Here is an 11,668-nt window from a genome sequence, read left to right as displayed (position 1 = left end):
CATATACTGCCCTGTGCAATGCTAAAAAAATAAAACACAAACGTGACACTTTCTGCAAGCTTTTGTATTCTTGGAGAAAAAAATATCATTATACGATCCTTGTGCAAAGTTACATCGTTATGCCACAAGCAGATCATTGAATCTTTCACTCAGTTTATTCATTGAACAACACTACTTAAAGGCATTTAAATTGTGTCGACAAATTTACAGATATTTCACAGTGTTGTTAAGAGACATAAATGTTTTTGCTATGCAGGACAACTGCAGATATCATATTTCATCACTACGTTTTGATTTTCATGAATCTATAGAAAATAATAGCCTAAATAATTCAATAGTTTTACTTACATTTACATTTTACTGTGATTGCTGATTCCTTCATTGCGTTTTAATAAAATGTTCCAGTTCTTTCCTCCACTAAACTGCTCATTCAAGTAAAATAATTTATATGTTTAGTATCTTTATCATATTAAGTAGCCATTACCAATTAATAGAATCATATTACGCTTATTGAAGTTGTAATTGCATTGCTTTATTCTAAACAAAAGGCTACTTAATAAGAATTGAGGAGTGTTGTTGATTGTGGGACTTCAGTTTAGGCCTTAATGACAATAATAACATGACATTATTTATTCTTCCATACTACTCACTTTCTAAAACGAGGTTTTTAGTTCACCAGCACTAACTATCCCCTCCCAGCTGGTGCATTTTATTCGGTACTCAGGCTGTGTCTCAAAATATAACGAACTGCCTACCTAGACATCATTTTGGGCGTCACAGACGCGTTTCTGTCTGTGGTAAAGCTCTGCTTGAAACGCGTTTACGATGCGCGATATGTTGCATGCGCCTGTGTTATCCACAAAGCTGACTAGTTAGGCAGCTCGCAAGGTTTTTAGGCACAGCCAGCGTCTCAGTTCCGCAATGTAAAGCGGTATCTGTCTCAGAATGTAAGAAGGATGTGTCATTACTGGCGTTATGGATCTACAAAGCGAGCTGCTGAAGTCCATCTGGTACGCGTTCACGTCTCTGGATGTAGAGCAGAGCGGAAAAGTGTCCAAGTCGCAACTAAAGGTCAGACCACCTGTGAATCTTTGACTTGACGTGTTTCAAAGTGTTGAAGTGTCGTTTTCTTTCACTCTTTACACTACATTGGTTACTTTTGTATTCTATATGTACAGTGTAATAATATTTTCTACATTCTTGTTAGGTAAATGTGATGTTTTATTATCAAGAGTTTGATACTGTCGCAAAGAAAGGAGCAAAAGTCCAATTAGTCATGCCGAATCAAACGCACACACATACACACAGAGACACGTTATCTAAATTGGGGACATTCCATAGATAGCCTATATATTGTTTTCATACTGAACTAGTTATAAAATACTATAACATAACCCTGACTCACAACCTAACCCATAAGAGAAACAAAATTCAGCATTTCTATAAATTAAAATAAAGAAATATTGTCAGATTTAGCTCACTTCTGGTAGTTATTTGTCACCAAAATAGGGTTGAGTGAGTACACACATACCGTGATGCAGTAATAAATGATCTCAGATAGTCTTAAAAGCTTATTTCTTTGTGCCATTTTTAAAAATGGATATTGATGGTGGAATTTAATAGCATCAGTGGTTGGTGAGCTTGAAAATAAATACCAAAAGACACAGTAAGTATGCGGACAGCTTTGACAGTCTTTCTCGTGTTTAAACATGTCCCAGGTCAGCCCTTTGCTTAAAATTTCAGCATAAACAGACACGCGTCCGGACTTGTTAGATCTTACACAAAGCATTTTTGCAATTGGCTGCAGTTTTTGTGTGTACATGATAAAAAAAGGCATTCTGCTGATTGTATGTCACATGACGTCAGCGCAACGTCCCTTTAAAATCCTATATTTCACAGCTGAAGAGTGACTAAATGATAGCAGGTCAGGCCTTTTCAAAGAGCTAATTTCACTTTTCTCTGTCATTTTTGCAATTACTTCTATACCCAACAGGTTTCTAGGTGATTTTTAGTGGATGTACTGTATAAAGTCAGTTCCCCTTCAGTTTACACAGATATCCTAGCATAGTAACCACAAATTAACATTGAATATGCATATGTTCTACGAATGTATTATACGACAGTATTAGTCAAATTGTCTGGTAGCTCTGGTAGCTCAGTTATATTTAACACACTAGGCTGCTTTCTGATCTCTTGTGTGCGTTCTTGATTATCTGTCATTGCGGCTACCAAGATATAAAACATAACACATATGTGTCTCTCCACTAGGTTCTCTCACACAATCTCTATACGGCGCTGAATATTCCTCATGATCCTGTGGCGTTAGAGGAGCACTTTAAGGACAATAACAATGGGCCAGTGTCCAACCAGGGCTACATGCCCTACCTTAACAAATACATCCTGGCAAAGGTCTGGTAACTCTCTGTCATCATTTAATATTATATTATCTGCAAGTACATTTATATTTTTAAGATTTAAAGTACACTACAAGTGCATATTTAATATCATTAAGCACTTCTTTTTCACAAGTGTTTGCTCACTCTCATGTCATTCCAAATCCATCTGACTTACTTTCTGCCATGAAACACAAACTGAAAAAATTAAGAGGAATGTTCTAGTCCAAGCAATTTCAATGCAATTACAATGAATTGTGCTTTTAAGCATCAAAAATGATGCAAATGTTCCCTTAAAGTACAGCATATATAATTTTTTTTAGATTTCTGCTTTTGTTCTCCACGCAACGCCATAGACTGAAACGGTGTTAGGCAATGCTTTCTTGGCTGTTGATAATGTTTTGTTAATTTACAGGCCACAGAGGGGACGTTCAATAAGGAAACCTTTGATGAGCTGTGCTGGACGTTGACATCAAAGAAGAACTTCAAACCCAGCATTCAACAGGGCCTGTGTTCACAGAAAGACTGCTTCAAACTCTTCTGTCTGTTCAACCTGCTCTCTGAAGACTGTTACCCATTAGTCATCATTCAGCCGGAGGTGAGTGAGAGAGAAAGAAGGGCAGATGCAGAGATAAGACATAGTTGCAAAAAAGCATAGCTGAAATGATACGATATAACCAGACTCTGGCTGAAATTAAAAAATGCTAAAATGTAAATCTCCTAAAAATATGTATATAAGGGTAAACAATGTCAGACTAAAGCATTCAGAGACTGGACACCATCTAATGCTGGTTAGACTTCCACACTGTTGGTTGGAGTCCACACTAATAAGTTCAGTCTGTTCTTCATTTTGTGAATGTTTTATGATGCTTAAGTGAGAGCTGACACTTAAAGCAAGACTGTAAATGTGAGAATCTAAAACTTGGTTATTCAGACATATTTGAAGTAGTCTGAAGCTACAGTATGGTGTTGCTTTTTTGTTTTAAGGAAGGAAGTGACACGAGGAATGGAACTTCATATAGTGAAAGTGGGGTGATTTCCTGATGATAACACTTGTTAAAAGTACATTTTTTTAATCAAGTAACCAAATCTAAGATGTTGTAACTTGCATTTCTTGTTTTTTTCTAATCTGTATTCTTTCATCTCACCCCCATTTGGTTTTCTTTAACATATAACAAATGAAACCTTTTGAAAATAAGTTTTATCATCACTTTGTATGGGTGAATCTCATGATAAAAAACCTATTTGTCATATAAATATGTCATATTTTAACAAATAAAATGTGTTTTTCCTTAAAGAATATTAAACATATCTTTAGTAATAAGTAAGATAAAATTTAAATACATTTTATTTTAATTAATTTTATTTTAAATGTAAAATATATTTTATTTTACTAAAATAACAAAACAAAATATAGTTTATTAAATTAAATTGTGTTTAATTTATTACTCCCACACTTTTATTTTATTTTATTTTATTTTATTTTATTTTATTAGTGGAAGTAATGGTAATTTTGTAATGATAATAATGATAATAATAATAATAGTTTTTTTGTGAGATTTATCAATAAGTATCTTTAAATAGACTTTAGATTCAAACATTTTACCAATGCACTTGCTCTAATAGCTCATATGTTGCAGATGCTAATGTGCCAACCCAAAGTAATGAATGCTCTTTTGCCTCTGTTAATTTAGTTAGAGTACCTGCTGAAGAAAATCTCCAGTGGAATGAGCCTGGAGTGGGACGGGACGTTACTGGAGGAACTTTTGTCCCAGAATGCCACTCTTCAGGACGGCATGTCAGTGTGGGAGTTCCTGGAGCATTTGGGTGCTGGCCAGCTTTTGCATGTTGAGAGTAAGGAGGCCTTCAGTCTCGCTGTGGACGAAGTTTTCATGGAGATGTACCACAACATTATCAAGAAGGTGACTGATGCTTTGCGTGCAGCGCACTAGGTTGATGCTGTATTATGTGTTACCTCATGAGAATCCTAGTAAATTAATACAAATAATCTGCAACTCAACATATTACTAATACTTAACATCGGCCTAATGTTTGATTCTTAGCAGAATAGTCCTTACTTCATTGTGTAAGAGATGGCATGCCATTGACATAATCATTTACAATGTTTTTAGTCCCATTCTATCTGTTTTTATGTTTGCTTTATCCATCAGGGCTACCTGTTAAAGAAGGGGCACATTCGCAGGAACTGGCAGGAACGCTGGTTTGTTTTGAAGCCCAGTAGTGTGACCTACTATGTCAACGAGGACCTGAAGGAAAAGAAAGGAGAGATCTTGCTGGAGGAGAGCAGTGTGGTGGAGGTTGATCAGCATTAATTGTATTCCACTCTAAAATAAAAATCATCAATGCATTAGGCCTCATAACGTTCTCATTTCTCATCATTACACTCAGAATCTCCCTGATAAAGATGGGCGACGCTGCCTGTTCTGTGTGAAGACTCCCTTCAGGACCTATGAGATGAGTGCTTCAAACGTGAAGCAGAGAGTTGACTGGGTACAAGGTAAGGGCTGTACATACAAATAACACTGCTACTTTCTGGTCAAAGTATCCTAGTTTCTTGAATGATGATGTTTCGTTTTATAGCCATGCAGACAGCATTGAGATTGAGGGCCGAGGGGAAGAGCTCTCTCCATCAGGAGCTGAAATTGAGCAGACGCAAGCAGAGAGAAACCCTTCAGAGAAGCCAGAGCAACCAGAGTAGCCACAATGAACCCGTTGCAGTTGAGGCGCTGCAGAACTCTGCTCCAGAGCAGCAGGGGGAGACGGAGAGCTTGGAGCAACACATCGAAAGCATCATTCAGGTAACTGATGGGGAACAGGGCAAAAGGGAAATGTTCGAAACGGGATGCTACCATATTAATCTTACTGTATCTACAGCATACAGTTTGTGTACTGTGAACATTATGCAAATTTTGATCTGGCTACATTTCCTAAAATGTGCAGTATGCAGCAAACTTCTAAGCGGGCTGAAGGTTGACTAATGCAAGTGTTTAAATTAAAACACTGCATTAAAAAAAATTAATCAGTAAAAAAGTCTGAAAACAAGCAGCCTTGTCAAAATGACAGCAGATTTTCCTAACCATTCTGGTTCATTAAAATGTGTTGTCACACTACATCCGCTTCTTAAAACACATTTTTTAACACATTCATGCATTTGCATTACTAAGACAAATGTACTGACTGAAAACAGCACTTTGAATAAAGCAGTTGCATGACATTGTGATGTATTAAAGGGGATATCGGATGAAAAGCTTTTTTTTTTTTGCTTTTAGTTGGGTTTCTAGGGTGTCTGCCAGCTCCGGAAACCTTAAAAAAAGAAAACAGCTGCCAGTTTGTTATGGGCTGTGTGAGTCAGAAACTGTCATCCAGTGAGCTGTTTCAATTTGCAGCTGGTTTCTATGTAGATAGCTAGCAATTTGAATTAAGACCACGTCTGAGCCATATACGGATATATTCATGTGTCTTTTGTCTTCTGCAAAACAGTGCATGTATACTAGGTTTGGAAATGACCAATTTTGTGCAGGGCTTGAAAATGAAAAAAAATTCAGTCGGTTCACTCTGAGCAGAATCGATATTTTAACGTTTCTATTCCTGCGTTCCTCTGATATTATCACCGTTCTGAAACCGGTTCAGGTGGAAGAAATACAGGTTAATAACGTTATTTTTAAAAAACAATTGTCTTTGTCTATAATTTGCCTAATAATAATAATAATAATAATAAAGTACAGTGTTTTCTTTACTCAAAAAGAAAAGGGAAAAAGAGAGATCTTGTAACATTAGCCAATAACCCGCTGCGCTTAGTCACAGCCACAGCATCATCTTTTCTAAATTTTGGCCAAATGTAGGCTACAATAATAATAATAATAATAAAAAAAATCTATCAACACTTTAAAGGTATCAAAGTATTTTTAAGATATTTAAAAATGTTTGCTGCATTGTTAAAAAAAAAAAAAACACTTGTATAAGATTGCGCTTTGAGAGTGAAAAAAACCCCATAAGTCACGGCTCACATCGCATTTTATTAGCTCTATTACTTTCCGAAATAATGAAGACTAATATGCCTGTAGGCTAAAGCAAAATGTTTACAAACATTATAAAAACAGTTATTAGTTTCTCTCCAAAAACAAATCCTCTAAAGTTTAGGCTATAAAAACATCAATCCAAAAACAAATTAATTTAAGGTGAAGCTGATGCCTACCTCTCTCATTCGGAATGAATCCAAATGTTTCCATATTCCCGACGTATCTGGATGCTAAAATATTATTTATTATATAGTGTTTGTACTTTCGTCGACATAAAACATCATCCTTCACATCGGCTATATCAGGCCAGAGAGGCGCGGTCATGCTGAACACAACAAATTTTGTACAACGAAGCAGTGTAACTTTTTATTTGTTTCTTTAACTGTGTTTTATTTTGATAATGAACAGGCTTCAATATAGCAAAATTATGTAATGTGTGCACGTAAGGTGTCGGCGTGATGGTCATACCAATGCTGGCTGGTTATACAGAAGCAAGACATTATTCAAAGCGGTCAAGCTTTTGCAAAATAGTTCAAACTGTAAAGCTTTTGCAAAATAAAGAAAACTACTCTCTGCTGTTTCGTTTTCCTTTCTGAAAACTTTGGAATGTGTCACAATGAACCATAATTTAGCACATTTTTTCTTTCATTTCATTAATCTGTCAATATGATTTAAGTGAAATATATTTAGTGTATATGCCTATATTCCTTTTTATGTAAGACTATAGTTTTTCTGTTTTCTCCATTCACAGAAGCGCTGTAGGTGCGTGTGATCTGTTGAATTCATCTTACACTATCCTCAGATAAACTCTAAGGGCGACTTACCTATGATGAGTTCACAGCTGAGCGGACATTTCACTTGTTGGCTTCAGTGGCACATTTGCATAGAACATACTACTGGAATTTGTGATTGATTGACAGCAAATTTCAAATATTAAATGGAATGATAAAATAATGTTATTAACCGGTTAATGGTCATTTCAAATTTTCAATTCTGTTCAGAATTATAAAATTTGATTTTGTTTCTGTTTCTGGTTCTGTTCCTGTCAAAATTTTGTTCATTTCCTGTTTTCGTTTTCATTCCTTGAACCGGTTCAGAGCCCTGATTTGAGTTTTTATATGGGATATGGTCATTGTGCTACTTTGAGGCCAACCCCGATATATGCTTTTAACTTCAAGAGTTGAGAGATTGTTCATAACCGAATAGCAGTCTCAGAATAATCATGCCACATGACAATCATATGTTTGTGGTTATGTAATGTTTTCTGTTTCATGTGTTATTTTTAAAAAGTAGTTGTTAGTATTGGGCATGTACTGTGCAGTATTCAGTTAAAAGTTTAATTCCGAACATAGCTTGTGTTTTTTTGTCTTAAAAATTCTGAGCATGTGTTTTTGTTTATCCCTCAGAAACAGAGGGAGGTGGAAGCAAAGCGTAAAGAGGAAGAGAAGCAGGAGCGAGAGATACAGCAGGCAAGACAGAGAGATCTGGAGAGACAGCTTGAAGAAGCTAAAGAGGTGAGACAGAGAGAAAAGGTTTTCTTTTTTTACCATTCAGTTTCCTTAAAATGTGTTTTCACACTACACCTGCTTAAACACAGTTTTACACATTCACGCACTTGCATTACTGTGACAAATCAATTTACTTAAAACAGCATTTTAGTTCTTTGGCAAAGCAGTTATATTACACTAGCCGAGTTTCCATTACCCTTCAAATTGCGCTAATTGAAATCGCATTTAAAGGTAACCTGGCGTATGTAAAAGTCACATGATTATTCTTTAATGTACTATAACCTCCAAGAAACACCTCGTGTGTTGCCACTCTCAAGTATAAAGGGCTTTTCTTTCAATTAATGCTTGGATAACCCCGTATTTACACTGCCCACGTGACATTATGGCTCCGACATGGCCACTCTAGTCAATGCTATTATTATTATTATTACTGACCCCAAACATGTAAAAGATATAAAAATTAGTCCTTAAGATGGGACATTGTAGTGTTAGAGCATTAGAAACAATATTGATTAAGTTGCTAATTATGTAGGCCAAAGAGAAGATGACAGCTACGTTGACTGAGATGGAGAAGGAGGTAAAGCAGCAGAAGAAAAGGATCCATGAATTAGAGCTCACACAAGTTAAACTGGAGGAGGCACTCAATGCTCAGATTCATGCCCGTTTAGAAGAAGACAGAATCCGACACGAACTCGAGAGGTACAGCATATTTCATATTATTTCATTTTATTCAAACCTTTGCCAACACACAAGGACACTCTGATTTCTTTCATTATACTTACAGGCAACTTGCAGAGGAGCAGAAGAAGCTTGCAGAGCTTCTCCTCCATCAAAGTCAGCTGGAAACTCTTGCTGTGAGGAGTCAGGAGGACACTTCCACTACAACACCTCCCATCAGTCAGCAAACAGAAGAGAGCAGTCAACACAACACAGAGGTGTGGAGAAGTAAAGAGAGATGGTGTTTTATAGGGTTGGTTAAATTAAAAAAAAAAAGTTTTGGTTTTTGTTGCATTTAATATTATATAAGCAAATGCATTCATAATTTAAAGTAGTTTACATTATCCTTTTCATTGCCTCTGATTCTTAGAATCAAAGCAGCAAATCAAAGGTCATTACTGTCAGAGAGCTGCCTGAACTCAACAACCCTCTCTATCAGGTTAAAAAAGATGATTATCGTTAACACTGTCATAACAGACAGCTTCATTCACTCCTTCAAGTGGACTACGTTAGTCGAGTAATGTAGGGAATAGTGAGTGAGGTGTAATTTGGGATACAGCCTCTGTCTTAATGATGTCATTGAAGTTAGCATTGGTAACTGTCAGTGCTAATGAAAATAATCAAGAGGCTGTGTGTTCTTTTTCAACCGACTGGCTGATTTTTGTCCACATTAGTAGAATTAATGGTTGTGTTTGGACACAATGTCTCCATTCAAACAAAATGTGTCCATCAAGCCCTGTGTGATGACTGTGTGCAGTACTGATTTAAAAGATATTCTGGGTTTAGAACAAGTTAAGCTGAATGATTAGTTCAAGCAAAAATACAACCTTTGTCATCATATACTGGAAAAATGATTTAAAAATCACTTTGGCCCTTGGCTGTGACCAACCGTACATTTCAAAATTTTTTCAAAATCCTCACCAAAACTGCATTTATATGATTAAAAATAGAGTACAGTAATATGTTAATAATAATATTGATGATAATACAGTACAATTCTATTTTAATATATTTAAAAATATAGTTTATTGTTTATCCTTTGATGACAAAGCAGAATTTTCAGCAGTTCACATGATCCTTCAGAAATCATTCTAATTTGTTGATTTGGTGCTCAAGAAACATTTATTATTTATTATAAAAGTAGGTCTTTGCCATCACTAATCAACTTAATGCATCCTTGCTGAATGGTTTTTGTATTCCTTTTTTTTTTGACTTACTGACCCAAATTTTTGAAGTGTCATAACACACTGTGTCACATCACAACAAGTTTGAAAATGGAGAAGTGTGAATGAGATTTGGACCAAGTGTTTACTTTTTGGTGAGTTATTCCTTTAAAAGTAGTTTTGCTACTGTATCTTTAAGATTTCTTCATGTAAATGCCTTTTTTATAACTGACTGAAGTCCATGTGCCTGCATAGTTCAAACAGTCGTGAACATTTAACACAAGCATTGCTTATCTGGACCGCCCCTGTTCTAATTACAACTTGTTTAGTAGTTCAGTAACAGACACCTTTTATTGTAAGGAGGTACCTGTCCATGAATCGACTTCCACTGCGACACCACCCAACATCCAGCAACCAGAGGAGAGCGGGCAGCACAACACAGAGGTGAGGGACTAGAAAAGTATGGGACTAACCAAAAAGGGCCATTTGTGCTACATCCGTACTGTAAATGATGCCTCAAATAATGCCCTATTACTTTAAGTTTTAGCCCCATTCCATATTCTATGTATTTCTATACAGAGAGAATTGCTGAATCAGTCTTCTACCACTCAGATGCTGAAACACTGGAAAATTCAGCTTAACCGCCTCATGAAGCCTATCACACCAGGAGGTAAGATGCAATGTCAGTCACAGAATGTGTGTGGCACAGCTGTCAGGTGAATATGAAATAAACAAGATATGTTCCGTTTGATCATATCTACGCAATCATAAACAGCTGTTTTTTATTTGTCTGCTCATTTACAGACAAAGTTGAGCATCTGCCAATAAAGCCCACCTGTCCCAGACAGGGCCAGGCCCTCACCAGCACGGAGTTCATTGCTAAGGTTCAAACTGGCATCAGCCCAGAAAAAGGAAATGGTCCCAACCCATCACCAACACGAGAAGAGGAAGAACAGGGTTCCTAAATCTGTGTCCTAAATCTGTATATCTATAATAGATTAGGTTATACATGTTTTGTACAGCTGGTTCGCCCTGTGTGTTTAAGTTAGGCTGCAGGTCGAAGTCTTATTTTATTATTTATGTACATAGCAATCAGCTTTTTATTATGTAATATGCACAAAATGAATAGGAAAAATGGCAATAGTCAAACAGATGCTTTAACTCTTTAAATAAGTGGGTTCTCCATTTCAAGGTTCCCTATTGGCAAAGAAAATATTTAAAGGCCCATCATTTCTGGTGCTTCTGCTGTAATAAAGACTTTTGTGTATACAGAAACTAGGAGTGGTTGTTTTAGTAAGCTAGTTGTTTTAGCTTATTTTAATCAATTTCTTGTCTTGTTTCAAATGATTTTAGAGTTCATTTTAGTATTCAAGCTCTTGGGGTGGTGGTCTTGAATCGCTGTTTTCTTTGGTTTTGTTATGATGTTTCATTCTTTGTTTGGTCAGTAGAGGGGGTGCTTGGTCTGGGCTGCAGTTTCACCGAGCCCAGAACCAAATGCACATATATCTACTTTTTTTCAGCACTTTCCCGCCCCCAGCCCTTATAGATCAGGAGGCAGGATCCGAAAAGTCCAATCAGTGTACTTTTTATACTACTAATTATGTTTTTTAACTTGACTGACCAAGTCGAAACAATTAGGACACCCCCATTTTGTGCTAAAAAGTGAAAGGAATCATGAAATCTATTTATAGATCCATGGAGGCCTTCTAGAAAGTACTGCGGAGTTTGTGGCTTTGAGGCTTCTGTTGAGAATGAATAATGGTTCTCTCTGTTAGTTTTGGGTGGTCATCAACAGACTGACTGTAAATGATCTTTGTGTAAAAAAAAACGTTGTGGCCGTGATTTTT

General features: G+C 36.3%; 1 protein-coding gene across 2 annotated transcripts; it reads left to right on the top strand.

Moving 5' to 3' along the window:
- The first annotated feature begins 834 nt into the window (after window positions 1–834).
- Window positions 835–11,097, top strand: def6c (DEF6 guanine nucleotide exchange factor c). Of its 2 annotated transcripts, none has more exons than XM_042722112.1 (13): window positions 835–1,071; window positions 2,269–2,409; window positions 2,809–2,991; window positions 4,088–4,315; window positions 4,565–4,711; window positions 4,803–4,911; window positions 4,995–5,212; window positions 7,840–7,947; window positions 8,474–8,640; window positions 8,726–8,876; window positions 10,182–10,265; window positions 10,434–10,491; window positions 10,626–11,097. In XM_042722112.1, exons 1-13 carry the CDS (start codon window positions 976–978, stop codon window positions 10,784–10,786), a joined length of 1,851 nt encoding a protein of 616 aa, XP_042578046.1. In that variant the 5' UTR covers window positions 835–975; the 3' UTR covers window positions 10,787–11,097. The 2 variants fall into 2 exon arrangements, with proteins under 2 accessions (XP_042578046.1, XP_042578044.1); XM_042722110.1 differs by having other exon boundaries at window positions 838–1,071; window positions 10,401–10,491.
- The last annotated feature ends 571 nt before the right edge of the window (window positions 11,098–11,668 follow it).

Source organism: Cyprinus carpio, chromosome B4 (assembly GCF_018340385.1).
Source record: "Cyprinus carpio isolate SPL01 chromosome B4, ASM1834038v1, whole genome shotgun sequence".
Classification (NCBI taxonomy): Eukaryota; Metazoa; Chordata; class Actinopteri; order Cypriniformes; family Cyprinidae; genus Cyprinus; species Cyprinus carpio.
Note: the sequence above shows the minus strand (reverse complement) of the source record. Positions and strands in the feature narration are given on the sequence as shown.

Coding starts and splice junctions, on each gene's coding strand:
- def6c (XM_042722110.1), top strand. CDS start 976: ATGGATCTACAAAGCGAGCTGCTGAAGTCCATCTGGTACGCGTTCACG. Junction 7,948..8,473: donor AGCTTGAAGAAGCTAAAGAG/GTGAGACAGAGA, acceptor CTAATTATGTAG/GCCAAAGAGAAGATGACAGC. Junction 8,877..10,181: donor GCAGTCAACACAACACAGAG/GTGTGGAGAAGT, acceptor TTTTATTGTAAG/GAGGTACCTGTCCATGAATC.